At 49.2% G+C, this 22,398-nt stretch overlaps 6 protein-coding genes across 6 annotated transcripts; 3 read left to right on the top strand and 3 right to left on the bottom strand.

Annotated features, from left to right (window-relative positions):
* Positions 1-203: 203 nt before the first annotated feature.
* BJ212DRAFT_1297127 (C3HC zinc finger-like-domain-containing protein) lies at positions 204-2,180 on the bottom strand (the record flags this gene model as incomplete). The annotated part of the gene is made up of 7 exons (XM_041332547.1): positions 204-245; positions 304-1,113; positions 1,164-1,276; positions 1,331-1,414; positions 1,479-1,810; positions 1,882-2,045; positions 2,097-2,180. 7 exons carry the CDS (start codon positions 2,178-2,180, stop codon positions 204-206), a joined length of 1,629 nt encoding a protein of 542 aa, XP_041196557.1.
* A 37-nt stretch (positions 2,181-2,217) lies between these two features.
* BJ212DRAFT_1585771 (uncharacterized protein) lies at positions 2,218-5,499 on the bottom strand. Its single transcript, XM_041342373.1, has 3 exons — positions 5,408-5,499; positions 4,833-5,347; positions 2,218-4,780 (listed from the first exon to the last, which is right to left on the bottom strand). The coding sequence occupies exons 1-3, from the start codon at positions 5,470-5,472 to the stop codon at positions 2,457-2,459; spliced, it is 2,904 nt and encodes a 967-aa protein (XP_041196556.1). The 5' UTR covers positions 5,473-5,499; the 3' UTR covers positions 2,218-2,456.
* Positions 5,500-5,610: 111 nt separating this feature from the next.
* BJ212DRAFT_923070 (ribosomal protein L10-domain-containing protein) lies at positions 5,611-7,140 on the top strand. The gene is made up of 6 exons (XM_041344354.1): positions 5,611-5,684; positions 5,735-5,788; positions 5,847-5,921; positions 5,972-6,690; positions 6,830-6,964; positions 7,019-7,140. Exons 3-6 carry the CDS (start codon positions 5,855-5,857, stop codon positions 7,037-7,039), a joined length of 942 nt encoding a protein of 313 aa, XP_041196555.1. The 5' UTR covers positions 5,611-5,684; positions 5,735-5,788; positions 5,847-5,854; the 3' UTR covers positions 7,040-7,140.
* A 506-nt stretch (positions 7,141-7,646) lies between these two features.
* BJ212DRAFT_1445266 (glycosyltransferase family 20 protein) lies at positions 7,647-9,514 on the top strand (the record flags this gene model as incomplete). The annotated part of the gene is made up of 5 exons (XM_041338084.1): positions 7,647-8,314; positions 8,364-8,571; positions 8,624-8,791; positions 8,847-9,074; positions 9,131-9,514. The coding sequence occupies 5 exons, from the start codon at positions 7,647-7,649 to the stop codon at positions 9,512-9,514; spliced, it is 1,656 nt and encodes a 551-aa protein (XP_041196554.1).
* Positions 9,515-13,889: 4,375 nt separating this feature from the next.
* Positions 13,890-18,487, top strand: BJ212DRAFT_1297123 (Ca-transporting ATPase; the record flags this gene model as incomplete). Its single annotated transcript, XM_041332546.1, has 10 exons — positions 13,890-14,790; positions 14,840-14,973; positions 15,024-15,146; positions 15,205-15,532; positions 15,583-15,736; positions 15,789-15,868; positions 15,929-16,761; positions 16,806-17,814; positions 17,855-18,215; positions 18,265-18,487. 10 exons carry the CDS (start codon positions 13,890-13,892, stop codon positions 18,485-18,487), a joined length of 4,146 nt encoding a protein of 1,381 aa, XP_041196553.1.
* Positions 18,488-21,541: 3,054 nt separating this feature from the next.
* On the bottom strand, positions 21,542-21,852 carry BJ212DRAFT_1264307 (uncharacterized protein; the record flags this gene model as incomplete). The annotated part of the gene is made up of 2 exons (XM_041330413.1): positions 21,542-21,705; positions 21,762-21,852. 2 exons carry the CDS (start codon positions 21,850-21,852, stop codon positions 21,542-21,544), a joined length of 255 nt encoding a protein of 84 aa, XP_041196552.1.
* Positions 21,853-22,398: the final 546 nt, after the last annotated feature.

Below are 22,398 nucleotides of genomic sequence, written 5' to 3'. Positions count from 1 at the left end.
CTCGTGCTGTTCGTCCAGTATACCGTGGCATTTCCGCCGATAATTATTTATTGATCAATGTACTTGGTAGATCCCTACTTGTACCAGGACGATTCTAGGGCTGATGTCTTGCTTCGGTCGGGGAGATGTCGAGATTGGAGATACATGTACATTTTGTCCGAAGCAAACGATGAAAACAAGCAAGCACGAATACAAGATACACATCAACCCAACAGTCCTTTGACATATTTCAATAGTTCCCGTCCCTGCAAGATGTGCAATTAGTCTTCGATCGAGACTGCCTAGTTGTGCACATAAACTCACCCCTTTGCTCTTTACTCCCGCTACCATAGCTTCTACGCCTTCAAGCTCGTCATCAGTGCCATGCGTTATTTCACGATCACCTCCGAGAAGTGATAAGCGTGCATTCCGCTGCCGCTCACTCAATCCGTGTCGAAGCACAACAGTCAGCACAGCACGCCACCCCTCGATTGCGCCATTCGCTGCTACATTTGCAGAAAGAGGTGAGGTAGAAGGCATGGGCAGTTTCGGTACCACCGTCGAGGGAACGACGAATGGGCAATACGATCGATGTTCATTTAACACATCAAACTGCCTCTTCTTCGTCGATGGTTGTGGTAGCGGGCTGCTGTCTAGTGATGGAGTAGACTGAGGTGTGAATGCCCAAAGGCCGACGCGTCGTTGGCACAAGGAACAATGCAGAAGAGATGTATCCCGGGTGCTTCTCCCGATCTCGCTCAGCCGCGGCATACGCGTGCGCAAAGGTGTACCCCCCAACTGTGAGACACTAGTAAGGGGGGAAGAGGGCCTCGAAGACGGCGAATCTGCCCGCCCGAACTGAACGGTACGCGAAACTGATGAAGATCTAGATAGAGTTGGGGAAGCTGGTCTGGACATGGTAGCTATTCTAGAAAATGATGGTGTGCGATTACGTTCCGATGGAGGAGCAGGCGGAGCCAATGACCAGCCGAAGAGGGCAGTCACAATTGCGGTATCAGATGGCTCAGGGCCTGCATCAACGTGCATTGCTGACTCATTCTCAGATTCGGATTGCGCCTGAGGAGGTTTGACTGAGGCAATTGCTGAACGAAGCGAGACAAGCTGAGAAGCCGACTGACCGAATGAATAAGCACCACACAGGAAAATGCTGCAGTTTGACTTACCAATGGATATTTAATCACGACATCTGTCAACAGAGGCTCTAGAGCGAGCGCATTGGATTTGATGTCCCGTGCCATGGCAGCGGGTGCTTGCAGCGGCACGCGGTAAATCGACGCTAATGAATTGGGTGAGGAAGGAGACAAGGTGCAGCTCGACAAGAAAAGCTCACAATCACACTGCCTACTACGCCAAGGGCATCCGTCCTTGTGCATCTCTACTAACTGGATGCGCTGCTTCTCAACAAGGGCATTGGCTATTGTACGAAAGAAAAACGTTCAGTAGTGTACCTTGTCATTTACCTACCTTCTAAACCTTACCGGCTTCTCGTGTCATGCCGTCTCGCCCCGCGACAACCCATGAAACGTCGCAAATCCCACACACTAGCCTGTCTTTGCTATCGTTTATCCAACCGCACTTCGCTGCAGCCACAGCGTCAATTTGGGGCGGCTTATTTGCGTATGTCGACAACTTGTAGGTCGATAGACGGGATAAAAATGACTGAGTGGAAGATGGTCGGTATTCCGAGGCGAGCGATGCCGATGCCGGAAGGCTGGGGTGTGCAAAAGGGGTGGCTCCTTTACTCTTGGAGCGTGCCAAGATCGCAGCCAGGTGAGGAGCTGCCTTAGAAATATCATGCTTATCCGGAGTACTGTTGAGAATAGAGCAAGACGAGAGCAAGTTCAGAGACTTCCAAATCCTAAACCGCAAAATTTGACTGACTCGATGGGTGGTTTTGGTATGTTGGTCTGGATCCCATGCTTGGCAAGCGTAGAATAGAGAGAGCGGGTCATGTGTGGTCGTTTGGGAGCTGTTGGCCTTTCAGGTAAAAGTTTCATTGGAGCTACGGCACTGTCGAGGCTTTGGAGGGCATCGTCGAATTTGCGCTAAGACATGCTGCTCAGTAGGGGTCCATTAAGTTTCGATACTCTGCTTACCTTGGTAGCTCGGATAGACATCGATGAGCTCGTAGAGCCTGAATCTAAACCGTTGACAGAAACAACTTCTGTAGTTATCGACATGTCGAAGAGTGGAGTTGAGCGTAGATGATGGTCGTTTATAAAACAGAGTGCCACCGACACTGCAAAATGAAGTAATACAGCAAGCACAGCCACCACAATAAGTGAATTCCGAGTCAACCTGTTTAACCGGAATCGGTTTAACGTCGTTTAACTGTAGACACCTTGTTCGATACACCACATAGTTAAAATTGCTGTGATCGCAACGCAATACCGTGCAATGAACAAAAGATGGTACAGTTTTCAACAGTCCCCCTCCAAAGTGGCAGCCAAAGTCTATTATGATCTATCATTATGAACATGAATGGTATCATCCCTGCGGCCCGTATTACTTTCTGCCTTCATCCACCCTCTCAAACGCGCCACTGACCGCCGCTCTCTCTGCAATGTAGCCTTTTGCTGCTCGATCTTCAAAATCTCTACCACCATACGCGCAGCTTCCACGTCATTCCGCAGATAAAATGCCTTGATAAACATCTTGAGCATCGGCTTCGCATGCTTCTCGAACGATATGTAAGGCGGAAGCCTCGACAGCGCGAGTGTCCCACTGGTGCGCAGAAGCGGAGTGCTAAAGGGCAGATGGGAAGGGGAATAGGTCCCTGCAGGGTATCCACCACGAATCATGTGGTTGAACAGCGCGCGTAAACGCTGATAATCGAACGCAGTCCTCCAAGCCATCAGCGCCTTCAAAACGATGTTGACAGTTATCCTGTCAGGCGCAAACTGTTGATAGCTCACGAGGTTGTCGAGGAGTCCCAAGAGTTTCCGAACACGTCTGCCGTTTCTCGGGACCGGACGTGTTAAGACACCGTGCAAAAGCGTGTTGCCTAAGATTGTCCGGCTTTTGGTGTCCACCCTGCTTGCAACACGACTAAAGGCGACCTTTGCAGCATGCGGTCGCCTAGCGTAGATTAAACCTTGCAGAACTTTGTTGTACACTGGGCCATTGCTCATAACGTTCTTGAATGAAGTCCCCGCTGCCCAGAAACAGCCACCTCGAAACAAGGTATACGGCTTGCGCCCTTTCATGGATAGGCGTCTACTAGTTGTCACACAGAGGCGTGTAGTGACCATGTAACGTAGGCTGGTAGCACATCCCCCGCGTGCGTCAACTAAAATTTTCTGCATTCGCAACGCACAACGAAATTGCTTGCGGCGCAAAAAGAGGCGAACCAGCCGCAGCAAGAACGAGAATTGAAAGAAGGTCGGTTGAAATTTGATGACGTTAGCAATAATAGCCGTGGTCTGGAACCCCCTGCCGCGCGTGCATAGCTCGGCTAAAAGAAGTTGAAGATGCCCACGGAAGTGAATTGGGGGAGGGGAAATCGCGTAGAGTTTGCGGAGGGAAATCCCAACGTCATCGAACAGATCAGCGTCGTAATGTTGATGTCTCGTCTCCCTGAGGAAACGAGCGATACTGCTCAGGAGGCCTCCTACTTGTACTCGGGAGAATCGTTTGTGCTTGAGAAACCCCACAGCATGAGGAGGCGGGAGTGTCCTAGCCAGAGTATATGCGGTATCGGCATCAATGTCGCGTCCACTGCGGACAGCAATGTTGTACAATATGCGGGCGAGCTCAATGTCACGATGAATGAGGTCCTTGACAGCCGCAGATGCGACAGCACATTGGTGCTGCAGGTCAGAGGAGTAGGAACTCAACGTCTTTATGACCAATTCCGCTCCACACCCACGGAGTTGCATCAAGGCAGCGAGATGCATCGCTGCCATTGCTGTTAATTGGGGTCCCTCTACGGTGTCTGAAGAATCACCGGTCCAAAGTCCGAAGTTTGTACTAGATTCCAGGCACGCCACGAATAACTTCGGATCTGCAACTGCACCGGAGAGGCGAAAAAGAGAAGTCGCGACAGCACGTGAAATGAGGGTGGGGTGCGATTCATTGTGCACGAGGTGCAGCCAGGACTCATGAAGAGAACGTATCATCTCTTGTATACGTCCGCGGAGAGCACGATCGTTAAGAAGGGCTGGACCCGCGGCCCGCATAACCTCTTCGAGAATCGCAAGGGCAAACAGGGTCTGCCACACGGATGCACCTCCATCTAAAGGAAAATCAAGCGATGAAATGGGAATTCCACCGCTGTTGCAACTATACAGCGGTGAACACAGAAGCAGATTGCTTCGCCGATGGGCTAGTGGAATGTTGGATGAAAAAGCCTCATGCAGTAACTCCGTGATGACTTTCGTATGGGGGGAGGGACTTGGCACGGGCCACGGAAATACCGAAAGAGCGGACGTGAAGGTGGTGGCATCAACAGGAACAGCCATAGGAGCCCTCGTAGCATCCCCACAAGGCGACGGAAAACAGGTGACCCGAATTGAGATAGCTGATAGAATGGACCTCAAATGTGCGGTGTCTGTGTCATGAACTATCCCCAATAAGACTTTCAATACTTTCGCATGAAGAAACGGGTGAGTGAGAAGGATGGAGGTCATCGCATCAATGGCCCATTGCTTGTGAAGAGGGTCCGTGCTCGACAAAAGCGCTGTCAGGTATGGAACGTGAACATCTGGATCAAAAACATGTCGAGAAAAGTGGAGGTATTGTTTTCGGGCGCGGAACAGAGAGCGATCAAATGCGTGCGTATCTGCTCGATTTGATTAGACCGGACTACGAACAAATGGGATAAATTATCTTACATCCGGGCTGGCCATCTTTGGAGGGGGAAAGGCTCGCCAACTCGGCTCGCATCATCCAATATCTATCTGAATGCACCAGTCTCATGCCCCTCTGTTGCTTTAATGATACAACCTCCTTCACAAATGCCCAATAGTCACGAGTTACAGGACCATCTTTCACATAGGGAAGGAGTGAACTAGTATACACACATTTTCTTGCTGAGTCAACAGACAAGGACCCAAAAAGACCAATCAAAGCGCTAAGCATTCCTGAGTCGAGCTGCGACAACTGGCCCCGCGCTTTTGCGGAAATATAAAATGAACGAATAGTATTGGGTGTCGGCCTCCTGGAAGGGTCCAGAACCAGAGCAGGGGACGTTAGGATTTCCTGGAGAGCACTTATGGCGCGAGTGTTATTGGACGGGCTAGACTCCTGAAGATCATCTGATGTCCTGAGACATCGTTTGCCCGTGTCCTGAGTCCCTGTACTGCGTGGCAAGCATTCTTGGACATGGGCGCTAGCAGAAGACAGTAACCTAAAATTGAACGACGGTCAAACGTTACGCGTTTAATATTACAAAATAAAAACTAAAAACCTGATTCTTTGAGCACCGTCGACGCCGCCCAAAACTCGGACGGTCGACAGACACCATCGCAACATTCCATGGCATGGACGAATTGGGAATACGACGCGTTACACGTCACGTTACAAAGCGAACATAAGGATCGGAATATCCCGGCGGACTTGGAACCTTGTTTTTTGAACTGCAAGGCATTTCCCGGTTGATCGAAACTTTAGCGGAAACACCGGATACACATTCACATAATTCTCATCCAGTCGGTCGCCTTGAAAAATCCATTGGCACGCTGCTGGTGCGTAGTGCTAGATCAGAAAGTGTTATTTGGCTGACGGACTTTTAGAGGTCAATTGGGAGGCACTGATTTTTACTTGAAAACAATCACATCTGTATATTCATGTGAGTAACATAACTTATCACCCTGTCTTGACATTTATTCTAACGAGTGGTATATCAGAAATCACAATGGGTGCTACTCGCGCGCAAAAGGAAGTTTACTTCACCAAACTAAAGGAACTCATCTCCAAATATCGTGCGTTCCAATAGTTTTACTTCAATCCCTTTTCAATGACGCGCCCGCAGCCTCCATCTTCATCGTCAACGTTGACAATGTTAGCTCCAACCAGATGCACCAAATTCGTGTTGCCCTCCGTAGCAAAGGTGTCGTCTTGATGGGCAAGAACACCATGGTTCGCCGTGCTCTTCGCACTATCCTTTCGGAGAACCCTCAGTTCGAGCGTCTTCTTCCTCACGTCAGGGGTAACATCGGTTTCGTCTTCACCGATAAAGACCTCAAGGAGGTTAGGGAAATCATTGTTGCCAACAAGATCGCCGCCCCCGCTCGTGCCGGTGCTTATGCCCCCAAGGATGTCTTCGTCCCCGCCGGAAATACCGGTATGGAGCCCGGAAAGACCTCCTTCTTCCAGGCCCTCGGTATCCCCACCAAGATCGCTCGTGGTACCATTGAAATTTCGTCTGAGGTCCAAGTCGTAACCGCTGGTAGCCGTGTCGGCCCATCCGAAGCTACTCTCCTTAACATGTTGAACATCTCACCGTTCACGTATGGTATGACTGTCGTCCAGATCTTTGACTCTGGAAACGCGTTCGCTCCCGAAGTTCTCGATATTGACGAGAAGGTGCTCATTGACCGCTTCATGTCCGGTATCCAGACCATTGCTGCCATCTCATTGGCCCTCAACTACCCCACCGTCGTCTCGGTCACGCACTCACTTGTTAATTCGTACAAGAACCTCATTGCTCTGTGCTTGGCCACCGACTACATGTTCGAGGGTGCCCAGAAGGTCAGCTCAGATTCAATATGCCTAATATTGAGATGCTTCAAACATACACACTGAAAATGCTGACTTTAACGGATGCACAAATCTTGTTTCTGAATTTTTGTCGAGTTATTTTGAGCAACAAAGCTAATTCTTCACGCAGGCCAAGGAGTACTTGGAGAACCCTGACGCATTTGCTGCCGTCGCCGCACCTACTGCCGCTGATGCCGCACCCGCTGCTGCTGAGGCTGAGGTTGAGGAGAAGGCCGAAGAGAAGGAGGAGTCTGACGATGACATGGTAAGTTGCTCTTGGTTTGCACAAATGGAAATAACCTTACGCGATGGTCTGCAGGGTTTCGGTCTCTTCGACTAGATTATGCATCGTGTCATGTTATTTACCGTCACGCACATCATCTAATGCACATGCAGGCTGATAAGATCAGTCACTCGTGTTGATCAAACGATCCCCAAATATATATAAGTCAAAAGGAACATTGCGAGGCGCCTATTCATGCTTCTACGTAGACTACACATAGCTTGGAGATAATCATCCATTCATCGTTACACGTTGATCGATGTGTGCGTTTCTTAGTGGCTGTTGTGGTGGCACCATTAGTATGGGCATGAAAGTCGAGCGCTGTTACAGGAACCGATTGATGGACCAAACCTGGACTAGTAGAGGACCACAGCAGATTCAGACATTCCCATACGGTCATGACGCAGGAGACTGGAGTGCATTCAGCATAAGCAGTTAGAACTCGACCAACCGCCAACCAGGTCAATCGACAAATTGTCGACGAGCCTTCTCTTCAGCCATCGATCTAGACATTTTTCACGATAGGATTTCAATCACACAAACGTTTGCCAGCCTTTTCGCTACCCTTCTACCATTTTGTCATAACAGATCCGATAATCACCCGTATTCGGCCTCTCCTACATGTTTTCAAGGAGATCTGCTCACTTATAAATTTCATCGCTCCATGGCACCCTCTATCTTTCCAACCTCCGCCGAAAGCTTTGCAGATATGGAGGGCAAACACCTCATCGTCGTCGCCAACCGTCTACCCATCACAATCACGAAAGATGCTTCAGGCGAATACCACTTCAAAATGTCTTCTGGAGGGCTTGTATCAGCCCTTTCCGGTTTCAAGAAGTCGTTGAGCTTCACCTGGATCGGTTGGCCGGGTTTCTACATTCCACCGAAAGACCGAGCTTATGTCGACAAGCGTCTCATGGAGGAATACTCCTGTCAAGCTGTATATCTTGACGATGACGTTGCTGAAGGGCATTACAACGGCTTTTCTAATTCTATTTTATGGCCACTATTCCATTACCATCCCGGTGAAATGAACTTTGATGAGGAGAATTGGCTCATGTACCGTCAGGCCAACTTCCGATTTGCAGAAACAGTACGCTCGCAAATCACACCCGGTAGTATGGTATGGGTGCAGGACTATCACCTTATGCTCCTTCCCATGATACTACGCGGCCTCGTTGACGGGTCATCAGGAGGGGAATACCAGAAACAAGAGCTGACGAAGATCGCGGAGGGTATTGAAGAGGAAGTTAACATCTCTTCTGAGAGAATACCCGACGTCAAGATAGGGTTCTTTTTGCACACACCCTTCCCCAGTAGCGAAATTTACAGGTAAGTGATCTTCCTTTATTGTTCGATCACCCTGTTGACCCTGTGTCAGGATCCTCCCTGTTCGTCGCGAAATCCTTTTGGGTGTCCTCTTCTGCGACCTCATTGGCTTCCACACTTACGACTATGCTCGTCACTTTTTGTCTTCTTGCACGCGCATCCTTGGTTTACCCACAATGCCCAATGGTGTTGAGTTCGAGGGCCGCTTAGCTCACGTTGGGACATTCCCCATTGGCATTGAACCTTCTTCATTCATCAAGGTATGCATCACGACGTAAAATTACATGACTCGTTAAAGTTAACAACGTGCAGAACCTAGAGAAGGACTCCGTCAAATCTCGCATCGCTCAACTAGAACAGCGTTTTAATGGAGTCAAAGTCATCGTTGGGGTTGATCGTCTCGATTACATCAAAGGTGTTCCCCAGAAACTCCATGCTCTTGAGCTCTTCTTAACACAACACCCTGAGTGGATCGGCAAAGTTAGTGTGAGATTTTTTGTGAATGCCTGGTTGACTTACTCGCATCCATCATCAGGTCGTGTTAGTTCAGCTTGCCGTGCCATCTAGACAAGATGTCGAAGATTACCAAAACCTACGGTCAACGGTAAACGAGCTTGTTGGTCGCATTAACGGTCGTTTTGGTACAGTCGAATTTATGCCGATACACTTCATGCACAAGAGTCTAGCCTTCGACGAGCTGTGCGCACTTTACGCGATTAGCGATGTTTGTTTGGTGACCAGCACGAGGGATGGGATGAATTTGGTAAATCTTCTCAGTTCTTCACCTGTGTGGTGATCCTCTGACGTCATCACCATCAGGTCTCGTACGAGTATATTGCCTGCCAGCAGGCTCGTCAGGGTGCAATGATCCTCTCAGAATTCGCCGGAGCCGCACAGAGTCTCAACGGATCAATCGTCGTGAACCCGTGGGATCCTCAACAAGTCGCAGACGCGATTCACGAAGCTGTCACGATGGATACAGAGACGCGTGCTGAGAACCACCGCAAACTGTTCAAATACGTCAATAAATACTCCGCGGCCTTCTGGGGCACGAGCTTCATCAAGGAAATGAGCAAGCTCAAACAAGACGATGTGGACAAGGAGGGTCAAGCCGAGTTGAAGCCGAAGAATGACGAAGGCGCAGGTAGCGAGCTCGTTGGCGGTCAAGTGCCCACGCCGCAGGTGGTAAGCCCAGGTGCATAGACATCTGGGAAGGCAAGTATCATAACTTATATTTAGGCCCTGGGTCGGATAATCGCGTTGCACACTTTGCGCCTGACTTTGGGTGCCATACGTTGGCTGTTCCATATGATTATTCCATATCTTCAGTGGTTTTCTAGAACATAGATGGGGTCTCACATTACTTGACGCTGGAGAGTAAAGTACATAGTAACATGAGGTAAACACGTTTTCTGGCATGCATGCTCGCGACCGTTCGTTTATTTCATGAATGCCTTCGAGAATTTCTCTTGCAAGTACGAAACACCTGAGCTAGTGACGGAATGTCAGGGGTTGTAGATGGGCGCTCCGGTCGCCCCTACGTCAGGTTTCTCTGTAGACCTTCGAGAAAGGTGTAAAGTTGCTCGCCGTTCCTTTGAGAAATGAATTAGAATCATCACGTCATAGGCCCTCAGGCCTCAACCAGTTACTTGTTTTAGCCCAAGCGGCTCAGGGTTTCACTTTTTGTTCGAAGTTGGCTTCTGCTTGAGCACCTTTAAGAACTTCAACAAAAACCCTTTGACACGAAACAGGGCGCAGAACCTGTCAGAGCGTATTACTATTAACACCCTCATTCTCAGCGGGTGACTCACGATCGTAGTGTGAATATTGTGAAGTGGCATGTTCTAATGTACAGTCATGCCAAGGACTTCGTTGTCAACGGGCAGGGGCGTCGAGTCAGCTGAGCCCAACGCACTTCCAGAAACCATACCCTAGTCTTCTCTGGATCCGTAAAACAAGGTTCGAACTCAAGCAGTGTTCTGATGAGCCTACCAAGCAAAGCTCCAATTTTGTCACCGGATGTTTTCCTATGTCTGTCGGCGTAACGCGCGAGGTCGAGTCATATGTTCGATCGAATTGTTTTGGATTCGAAATACAAGTTATATAACCCTCCAGCGCAGCAGTGCTGTTAGATAGGCCCAATTAACAAAAGGTCCAATTAACGAACTAGTCCCGTGGAATGGTAGTTACTTACGTCGGGAGTTCTGGGGGTCTGTATGATTACTTCCTGGGTAAGCCAGACGAGCCCCATGAATAGGCATCCCAGCCCTCGCCGATGGCTTAGGCTATGCATCTTTCCAAAAGCACACGCCACTGTTAGGAAACCGTAATTCCCTTGACCGCCACTATTAGTATTAGTATTAGTAGTCACATCATCCGCAGGTGAAACACTTACCGAGATTGAGTTCAGGTCACCGGGTCGGATCGCCAACTCTTTCTGTGTCGCAAGAAAGGTATCAGTCAAGGGCTTTCAGCACAGCAGGGTGATATCGTAGGTCCTTCCTGATCGCAAAGATGGGTATGGGATGGGATTCCTTGGGCGCCCAGCACGTTGGCGATCCACGGGCTCCGTTTGTATGACCACTGACTCATATCCGCGCCAAACTAAGAGCTGTTTTTGCACACTACGCAATGCGCGAGCCATAACTTGAACGTAGAGCACCGTCATGATCATGTTCACCGATTGCAACACGATGAAACCGCCATCGCTTATTCAAATGACAGATCCTGATACATTAAGTTCAAGTCAACGTCGTGTTTGAGGATCGGATGTGGTCTGAATAACGCGCCTCCCAATGCACGCGCCTGCCGGAACAGGCAGAAGTGTGCGTTCTAGATTCCTGTGCAGTTTCATATGTAAGTAGTTTCAAAGTAGTTTTTTCGGTGTTCCTGCGCTAAACCATTTTCGCCAAGGACATGCATGCATTACGTCCTCATGTCCGCTCTTGTCTTGGTGATCCCATCTTGTACACCTGAGGACAAACAAGTCCAGTACCGACACTGACTCGATCAATATCACCGTACAGGGGTAGTTCGAGGAGTACAGCCAAATTATGAATAAGTCGCAGTCCCGATTCCCTGGAGATGATGTTTGGATTATCACGATGATCACATGCGCAGCGACTGCGCAACGTGCTCGAATTATCAGATATCCCGACGGTGTGATTTTCCATCAGCCGAGGCGCATGTCACAAGCAATTGGCGGGGGTATGTCCCATGGCTGTGAATTGGATTTCGATCAGCAACTCGACCACGCCAAACAGAAACAGGAATATGTGGCAACGTTCCTCATGGCTGCCAGCTACCGAATCTATTTTTTACGCTATCTATCGTGAGGGGCTTAGCTGGATCTTGGCCTGTGGCCTGAGGCCTCATTTAGAAAGATCAGAATGTTCTGTTTGAACTAATCATGATGTTGGCTTTGTCGGTAACGACGACCCAGGACAATCCTTACGGGCATGGATGCGGTCATGACTTTCTGGATATTGTGTGGTGACGTGACATGGTGCCTGCCAACCACGGATGGGAACCTTTGTTTCGAGAACGACCAAGGTCATTTGAGGGATATGGAATATGGAATATAAGTGACGCATACCAATTAATAACGCATTTCGGTGCGATATCTTCCTTGATAGCAAGGCTGGCCAGCGAAGTAGGTGTGTATCATATTTAAAGCGATAGGAAGCCTTCCACAGGCATTTTCTAAAAAGCCGCAATGTTCCAATGGAAAAGCATGGCGGAGGCTGTACAGATGAAACTACCAATTCGGGACTTTTGCTGGCAAAATTTTGAAATATACAAGGCGGGATGTTACTATATTTGGCGATGCAATTGGTAAAACGGAAGTACCCGATAATATTACCTTAGACTAAAAGGTGATTAAGGTTTGGTTCCGACTACCGACGAGACTAGGTCACAGTTTAGCCAACTTGAAGCTACCGACGTAAATATGCAGACGTACTACGGGTCGGATGTGAGACCACGGGATGGAGAATAGAAACACAGCGTTTCACGAGTTGTCTGATGGCGACTAACTTAGTTCAAGTCCCTAAACGTCATGCTTGACACAACACCACTCATTGCAGAGGTGCGGCGGCGGCGACCCAGCAGATGCACTAGAGTCTGTTAGATGGGCTATGCTATGACTGCTGAGATCCACGGCGCTGGATCAATTCATTACATCTCCATATGCCTGCGGTTGAGGGTGCCGTTGTCGATCGAAGCGCAAAGGTGAATGGAATGCAATTGTACAGGGAGATGACAAGGGGAGTCTGTATAGTGGGGTGGTCAGAATGGACGAAGAATATGATATGTTCGGCTCGGGCTGCCGGTGTTTCGAGAATTCCTTTGTACGGGAAGCGGGCTTTGTGGTCAGCGTGGCAATGGTCCCGCCTAATATGATCAGGATTTTATGGTGCGGGCTGTGTTACAGCGACCGCATGCGAGGGCCGCTGGCGGAATCCTTTTGTAGTATCACCATGATCGGACGGTGGATGAGTTAGGACGATGCTTTGTCTCTCTCCACAACACTGAGCGCTTAGTTCAAGGTAAAAGTCAAACGCACGCGTCTGAAGGACCCTAAGAATGGAATGTGACCAAGGTATTCATGTAAGAGGATTTCTGAAATGAAGTCCGCGATGAATCAATGAGGACTGCAGCGTGTAGTGGCCACAAGACACGTTTGAAGCAAGTAAAGGGGTTACTTTCCGTTGTATGAACGCTTATCAAACTGATTAACCAAATGAGGGGTTGTAGCAAATAAGGCTGTTAGAATTCTCAGTAGAACACGACGGAGATGCCCCTGAATAGTCCAAGCGCCAAGGAGATGTGATCATCCTGGCACATTGGTTGTGCGTGTTTGAAAGAAGTTGAGAATCTGGAGTGAACGTTGGCGGTGGGGTTTGAGTAAAAAAGAGGTAATTTGATAGCAAGAGATGGTTTATAATGACGTCGTTGTCCTCGGAAAGCACAAGAGATTGACGTGAGATTTGAAGGTCATAGCACGGGAGCCTTGCAGTAGGATGTGAGTGAGCTCGACTACGGCGACGGCAGTGCCTAGAAAGGAGATGATTTGCGAACACATCCATGATTACAGAAAAGGAAATTGTTGTAGCTGCACATCACATCCATCAAGTACTACAGCTTGTCGAAGATCAGTTAAATGGCTTCATGGGATATGTCTTGGATATCTATCCGACACATGTATAATTGGCCAGTATTACACAACATGAAGGCCTCCTAATTGGTGCCTTGAGATCAGAAATTCCACATAGAAACTTCCGCACCGCCTCATCGAACAGGTGTCACGTTCATTTATATAATCCACCTTTCCTTCCCTCAGTTGGAACTTTTTCCCTTCCAGCTCGAAACAGCAAAACGTCTCATGGCAGCAGAGGGGAACATACCTGAGATAGTCACAACTGACCTTTCCTCAAATCATACAGTAGTCCCTTTATTCGCTTCACCGTCGACAAATGCTTCTTCCCGAGCACAACCAGATTCGACCTTGTTGTCCCCTCACCCTCAATCACAGCGTCGAGTCTCACTAGACTCTCGCTCTCATTCCCCATCACCTACTATGGTCTCATCAAATGACGGGGCTTCTCTAGCTGTTCCTCCGTCTCCCACATTATCGGCTCAGTCTTCTGGTCATTTCCCTACCTCGCTGTCTTTGAGGGACAACAAACCAGATGAGGGCAGCGGTTATACTTCCCTGCATTTGCTCAGTCCTTCGGTGAACAAGGTCTTGATTCATCAGCGAAAGCCTAGCAATGCAACTTTCACAAGTTCCCATGAGGGTCACAGTAGCCTCGACGAAACAGAACCAGACCATGGCAGTGGCGATTATGGCATGGTTCACCTTCATCCAGTTAGATCGGATCCCCCAAGCACAATGCATTCTCCTACCCACACCCACGTAGACACCGCCTCCGTCCTCTCCAGGTCCATGCCCGCTAAATCCGATATTTCCGTTGAAAATATCGTCACAACAACTCCTTCACCCGACGCCAATCACCATAGGAATCCTTCTGACGGCCACAAATCACTTCAAGCCAACGGCGACGTCTCGAAGATTGAACTCATCCAAGATGATTTGGTCGACCCCCGTCCATTCAAATTCAGACCGGTCGAATTGGCCAGTCTTCTCGACCCGAAGAATCTCAACGCCCTTGAGGCTTTGGGGGGTACCGATGGCCTTCTTGACGGCCTAGGAACCGACTGTTCCCGGGGTTTAACTCTGGTCCGCACTGCAGACGACCGATTAGGTGCTGGAGCAGGCGCTTCCCAAAGGCATGACCGGGAACCTTTGTCCGTCCCCACACCCCACGATCACATCGAGGTTGAAGTTGCCGACAACCCCCATTCGGCGTTAATGGAAGATCGCAAGCGCGTGTTTGGAGAGAATGTTCTTCCCCAACGAACCAGCAAAAGTCTACTTGCTCTCATGTGGCTTGCCTTGCAAGATAAAGTTCTTGTACGTATATACTAAATCGTCAAACTCAATCTTCAATCTCCTTGTGTTTCAAGGTCTTGTTGTCTATTGCAGCGGTTGTTTCACTCGCACTTGGCTGTTTCAAGATTTCGGGACCCCTCAGCCTGCCGGCGAACCCCCGGTGGATTGGGTGGAAGGTGTTGCCATTATGATCGCTGTTCTTATCGTCGTAAGTTGGCTACCTTTCCTCTTATCAATCCAAAGCTCAAATTTCCACAGGTTGTCGTCGGCTCAATAAATGATTGGCAAAAGGAACGGCAATTCAAGACCCTCAACGAGAAAAAGGAAGAACGTGGGGTCAAAGTTATCCGCAACGGCATCGAACGTCTCATCGACGTGAAAGTAAGCTTGTTCTCATTTAGTTCAACGCCGTCTCATTTTATTTTTCTTGTGCGCACAGGAAGTCGTGGTCGGCGATGTAGCGTTATTAGAACCCGGGGAAATTGTCCCCTGCGACGGCATCTTCTTAGCCGGGCACAACGTCAGATGTGATGAATCAGCGGCAACTGGCGAGTCGGATGCTATCAAAAAGGCGTCCTATGCAGATTGCCTGGCCCTGAAGCAGGCACTAAGCGGTGTGCGCGCTGAAGGTGGCGCCCTCGGAGGGGAGCACGTATCTACGCATACGGACTGTTTTGTCGTCAGCGGCAGCAAGGTTTTGGAAGGCGTCGGTAGCTACCTTGTCGTAGCAGTCGGCACGAAAAGCTTCAACGGCAGGATCATGATGGGTGTGTATCTCTTCATTCACCAAGATCCCCGCTAACCCCAATTCCATTAGCTCTTAGGACCGACACCGAGCATACCCCGCTTCAGTTGAAGCTCAATGTTCTGGCTGAATTAATCGCGAAGTTAGGAAGTCTTGCCGGCATCGTTCTCTTCTCCACTTTGATGATCAGGTTCATCGTGCAACTCGCTACGGGCTCGCCTGCCAGGTGACGAATTTCGGCTATGACATTCGCACATTCGCTAACTGGTGTGCTACAGGTCTGCCGACCAGAATGGCATGGCTTTCGTTCAAATTCTCATCATCTCGGTCACCTTGGTTGTAGTTGCCGTTCCAGAAGGTAAAGGGTCTACTTTTTACGTTAAATGTGCTACGCCTTAATGAGCGTGTTTATAATTAGGACTTCCTTTGGCTGTGACCCTGGCTTTAGCATTCGCCACTAAGAGGATGACGAAAGAAAACCTCCTGGTACGCGTCTTGGGCTCCTGCGAGACGATGGCCAACGCCTCCGTCATCTGCACCGACAAGACCGGTACGCTCACTCGCAACGTCATGTCCGTGGTCGCAGGCTCCGTCGGGATCCACGCCAAATTCGTGCGTAAACTCGAAGACAACCAAGCACGCACAAACGCAAATAGAAGCCGAAGCCCCAACAGGAACTCTGATTCGAAAGGCCCCCGGGATGATTTCAGCATTGACCAATCAATGCTTAGTACCGTTCTGAGCCGTCCCCTTATTTCGCTGTTCAATGCGGCTATCGCTGTGAACTCCACTGCGTTTGAGGATGTGGAGAAGGAGACTGGGGAGCGCATCTTTGTGGGAAGTAAGACGGAGACGGCGCTTTTGATCTTTGCGAAGGAGCTTGGGTGGGCAGATTATAAAGAGACGAGGGATGCGGCGAGGGTTGTGCAGGTAATTCCGTTTTCTAGCGAGCGCAAGGCTATGGGCGTGGTGGTCAAGACCGAGCATGGATATCGCTTCTACGTCAAGGGCGCTAGCGAGATCTTGACAAAGCTGTGCAGCAGCCATGTCGTTGTAGAGCAGCATGGGAGCTCTCGCCCCGACGCCGAGTCCGACGACGTCGAGGTGGCCGAGATCGGTGGCGTCTCGGAAGAGAACATCTCCAGGACTATCATTTTCTATGCGAACCAGACTCTGCGGACTATCGCCCTGTGCTATAGGGACTTTCCGTCTTGGCCACCACCAGGAATGCAAGCCACGGCAATCGACGAAGTAGGCATATTTCTGTGATATTTTGACATACTCATTGGTTCTAGGTGCCGTACGACGTCATTGCTCAAGACATGACATTGATCGGAATCGTCGGGATCGAAGACCCACTTAGGGACGGTGTTCGAGAAGCAGTAGCTGATTGCCATAAAGCTGGTGTCACTGTAAAGATGTGTACAGGTGATAATGTGCTGACGGCGCGTTCGATCGCCACGCAGTGTGGTATATACACAGCTGGTGGTGTCATCATGGAGGGACCCGTCTTTCGCCAGCTCGACGAATCACAGATGCTTGAGATCGTTCCACGGCTCCAGGTCCTCGCTCGCTCGTCACCTGAAGACAAGAAGATACTGGTGGAGAAGCTTCGCGCACTCGGGGAGATCGTTGCTGTCACTGGCGACGGCACGAATGACGGACCCGCTCTCAAGACGGCACACGTAGGGTTCTCCATGGGTGTAGCGGGGACAGAAGTAGCCAAAGAGGCGTCCGACATCATTCTCATGGACGACAACTTTTCTTCCATCGTGAAGGCCATCATGTGGGGTCGTTGCGTGAACGACGCGGTCCGGAAATTCCTACAGTTTCAGATCTCCACCAACGTTACTGCCGTGGTGATCACATCGGTAACCGCCATCGCTTCTAATTCTGAAACGTCGGCGCTGTCAGCTGTTCAGCTGTTATGGATCAATATCATCATGGACACGTTCGCTGCACTTGCGCTCGCTACGGATCCGGCGTCGCCGGCGTTACTGGACCGGAAGCCTGATAAGCAGACGGCACCGCTTTTCAGTGTGGATATGTACAAGCAGATCTTTTTGCAGTCTGTCTATCAGATCATCGTCATCCTGCTATTCCACTTCCTTGGCATCAAGATCCTGGGCCTTGCGGATACGTCGGGGAATGACACCGTTGTGCAGACGCTGGTCTTCAATGCGTTTGTTTTTGCTCAGATATTCAACTCGGTGAATTCGCGAAGGCTGGATCGGAAGCTCAACATCTTTGAAGGCATACCCAACAATTGGTACTTCATGATTATTACCCTCATCGGTAGGTCGAGTCATGTTATGTCTGGACTACCTTCACGCCTGGTTTGCAGAGATCGCTGTGCAAGTGGTCATCGTGTTCATTGGTGGCACCGCGTTCCAGGTGACGCGTATTGGAGGCCGTGAATGGGGTATCTCACTCGCCCTTGGCTTCGTATCCATCCCCCTCGGCGCGCTCATCCGTCTGCTGCCCAACGGACCCTTTGAACGCCTCTTCATCCAAATGCGCTTACTGCCCAAACCCCAAGGCGATCTTCCCAAAACTCGCCCAGATGGTGAATGGAACTCTGCGATTGAACTTGTGCGTGATAATCTCGCCACGTTCGCTAACCTGCGGGGCGGGCGACTTCGCTCGTCTTCATTCGTTGTGAAGAGTCGTCAGGCTAGATTACACGAGGATAAACGTGTCCCTCTGTACGTGCTAGTGTTTAGTTTGCGAGATGGTATCCTTAATTTTTTCTAGCCCTTCGTTGATGACCATGGTCCCGACGCTTATTGCATCTTCCATCGGAGCTGGCTGGGCACCACAATCACGCGGTAGTCTATCGGACCCTGCTCGTTTTGATCCATCAAAGTCCTCTGCTGCCCTCTGGGAAGGCAGGCTCCAAATCCACCCCGATACGAAGCCAGACGATGCACTGTATCGCACAAAATGGGGTTTTGGAAACCGTCCGTCCGCGGTATAGTTCTATTAGACATTGTTTGTTTGTTTTTGCATGGACTAATGGGGGGTCCCCGCCACTTGGAGGGGAAGGGGGGATCTTTCCATGCGGTGTCGTTATCCATTATTCCAATATCTATATCAGGCGACAAACCCACAGTCATAAACGCACAGGCTGTTATCGGAATGCCGTCGTAATCGCGCCTGTTCGAATTCGCTGGTCGATCGTTCTGATGGAAGGGGCCGCCAGGTGGCTGGATCACGGCCATCGCCACGACTGGAAAGCGTGACGCATGTGTGCTTCACTCATTCCTATCATATCTGGGATATCATAATCTACCCCTGCCTTTCACGTTTCGCTCCCACACTCACGACCAAACATGCATATGACACGCATCTGGTGATTTTCACGCATTCTTCGTTATGTTCCATGCATTTGCCAGCCAAGTACTGTTACGCTATCCCCCTTCATCTTACCGCCTTTCACTCAACACCTTCATGACGTCTTAAATCCGTGCATTGACTTATATGACAATACACGAACAAATCTGCGCAGTTTGAAGGGCTGGTGCATCATGCAATGTTAGAATTATAGACCACATATTACACCACATACATTCACATTTTCGTACTGTATCCATACTCTTATTCTTATCATAAAATACATCCTTTTGCCGATATATACTTATAACAAATGATAAATCTTTTCCCAAATGTCCAAGATTATCTCATCAAACCGAAAGAGGTAGTGACGTTCTAGCTAGAAAGTGGGCTGTCAGGGACAATCGTATTCCTCATACTGCTTAGTACCAGGTCGGGGCCCTGTGCTCAATGGGGGAAAAGTGTACATCCGGTCACTGATCTAGCACAGACACAGCCCGACAACCGTTTTCAACCACCACAACATTGGTGCCGAGTTGCGTGTCTGATGACCCATATGCGGCCCCTGGGTCCCAGCCAGATTAGTCCATGCTGGAGGTAAAGAGTCGTCAGAGGGCGCAAGATGGCGTCCTGAACGCATACGTTAATTCATTGCTTGGCACTGGTACAGCATAAATCAGCTGATGAATTTTAGTATGATGGAAATCCTGTGCAGAATGCGATCCCACGCCAGCATGTCCGTCTGGGACCGTTAAACTTCAGGCCCTGGCTTGGAGTAGTGGCGGACTGACAGGATAGGTTAGCTGGTGGATCTGCTGGGAGCCCTGCATGAAGAGCGTCTTATTTTAAACTTTATCACAAAGAAACCGAGTGCCGGATCCAAGAGCAAGCGTTAGTATTCTTAGGGACTACGACGTGACAGTGGGACAACGCAATATATTTTGTGAGCAAGCATGAGGGCGTAGCTGTGAAGAAAAATGTAAGTGTTGAGTGACAACGCGGATCTTGTGTTCATAAAAATCAGGTGCATGCATTGTTGACACCATAAACATTGGGCACCTACTAGTACTGAGACGCCGTTTTGTGCGTGTGGTCATGAAAGCCTGTCATCGAGTGGCTCAGCAACTCACATGATAGAGATCATGCTCTTAACACGCGGTGGCATTCAGTACCAGACATACACTCTCTAGCCTGTATGTTGTTGTTGGCTGTCCTGTTAGCTGCATCAATCGAGCATCCAGGCGGTCTCAGTGCTGGCCACAGGTGGGGACCAGAGCTAGACCATATAGACTAGATCAAAAACGTTGGTAGAGCTGTGTAAATTGATTGCATATGGTCCGTGATCATGTATGAGCAAGACCAAAGACCAACCTTGCAGTACTCAGCCAGCGAAGTGCAGAGTAATCTGAGTCCGTATATTAGGGCCAGGATCCGAGAAGTCGATCGGCGGCAGCCTACGTCGTGGTTCTGATCAAGGAAGCACTAAAGCCCGAGGCTAGCTCTACTCTCCCCGAGGTAATGCAAATAGTCAAGGTTGGCATGAGTGCGTCAGTACTGCCGCGGCCGAGAAGCGAGAGACCCTGATAATCGGTTCATAGTGGTGCAAGTTGAAGTCCATCTCCCGATATAAACACAACACACCACAACTTTGTTTCTTACTCAAATCTTTTAAAAGCTTAACCGGTGTTGAAATATCATATCCGACGTCGTAGCTGGTCTACTTGGTTTACTTGTGGCAGAGTCACTCGCTGTTTCACTCACTGTTTTTCAGACAAGCAGTCGTTCTACCAGCTAGTACTGTGTCAAGGATCTTTACCGTCCCAACATGCAGAATCAGAAAACTTTGAAAATGGCAGGTTACATGTCGTCGTGCTAACATGTAGAATTAAACAACTTTAGTGATGACGGGTTGTCTGTTGTCGTGTCAACACTCTATAGCACTCTGAAGTTCTGGTCGAGTCTACATGCTCAGAGTCTATGCTCATATCCCCCGCCTTCATCGCCAAGAGTTAACAAGAGAGTCTATGCCAGATCGCAACAAACTGCTGAGGTATCAAGCGAACGCAGCCAGTGACGAATAGAATGTAAGGAGCGTTATGACCGTGATTGTTGTTTGCTCTATGAGTAAGGACGGTGCGAGGGAAGACAGAAGCGCCGGCAAAACCAAAGACGAGCTCTTCCCAGGGCTTAAGCAAAGGTATTCCAAATGTAGTCTCGAGCATGATTTTGCAACGCCATTCACGCCTGCGGAAGGAAGAGGTGCAGAGGTATCTGGGAGGACGGGCATGCATACCCATGGTGGCGATACAATGGACTGACGCGGTGAAGGCTGTTTGCGTGTTTGATTTATGGGTTTTTATTTGCACAACGCCGAGTGAGAAGAGATATTTCTGTGGGCTAGAAAGGAAAGAAAACTTGAGAAGTATATTGCAATCTAATAACTTGGAGGAGTATCATTGGCCACGTGGCTGTTGTATTGATGTGCGCACCAATAATTGGTCCAGCAATAAGAATTTGTTGTAGTCTGTATGAGTATACAAAGGAGGTATACGTAGGTGAGTGAGTGATATAGAAGGTATGAATCCAGAGAGATAGCATAGGACAAGATCTGAGAATGCAAATGTGTCGGTAAGTAAGCATCACGTCGAATGAAACACTAGGACCCTCGCACCTCTATGAATAGAAAATTAGGCACGCACTATAGCTCTTTCAGCCCGGGAGTCTCCACCCATGAACGAAACACGTCTCCCTCCTGGCCCCAGAGGTAGTATATGGCCCGTCGTTGCATGACCATGACATGCTGCGGCAAGTATTGGAACAGTCCAATCATCACCAACATCGTCAAAAGCGAAAATATAATCACTACGGACGAATCAGGGAATCATGACATAGGCAATTCATGAGAAGATAGGACTCACAGCAGAGAATTTTCTCCCAAGGCTCAAGCATAGACAATGCTAAGGTCGACTCGAACTTGACTCTCTGCCTCCATAAGTAGTTCTTCACCATGACGAAAAATAGTTAGGAAGTGATTATGGTCGAAGAGCAGGCAGACAAGGGTAGAAGGTAGTTCCGCAAAAGAAAACGAGTGCCTAATAAGTTACAGTCCGCCTTCAAGTTAACCCAATTGGCAACGCAGAGGACGGAAAGTGGCGGAAATCGATTTAGAAAGTCAAGATTTCTTGGCACGTGGTGCGTTACAAGTCCCGCACATTTGTCAAACTCAGGTCGTCAGCTAACTAAGTTTTCTCCATGTACCAGCTAACCTGGTTTAGTGTTGTTGGCAAAATTGATTGTGCCCGGTCCTCGGCAGAACTCGCGCGAAAGGAGTGTGGCAAAACTTGGTAGAACTCTATGGTATCTAGGACTCATGGAGATGTAATTTACTAGTCTGAAACGGGCACTTGGGCCACCACCATCACTTGAACCAACCAACCACCCATAACACAACAATTCTATGATGTCTGGCCAAAGTGCAGGCTCATTATGGACTGTTGTCTTGTTAACTACTATTTCCTGTCTTCTGTAACCCAAGCATGTTTTGTCTCTGTGTAC

The sequence above is a fragment of the Suillus subaureus genome (genome assembly GCF_016647635.1).
Source record: "Suillus subaureus strain MN1 chromosome Unknown BJ212scaffold_6, whole genome shotgun sequence".
Taxonomy (NCBI): Eukaryota; Fungi; Basidiomycota; class Agaricomycetes; order Boletales; family Suillaceae; genus Suillus; species Suillus subaureus.
The sequence above is the reverse complement of the archived record's forward strand: the minus strand, read 5'-3'. Positions and strand labels throughout refer to the sequence as shown.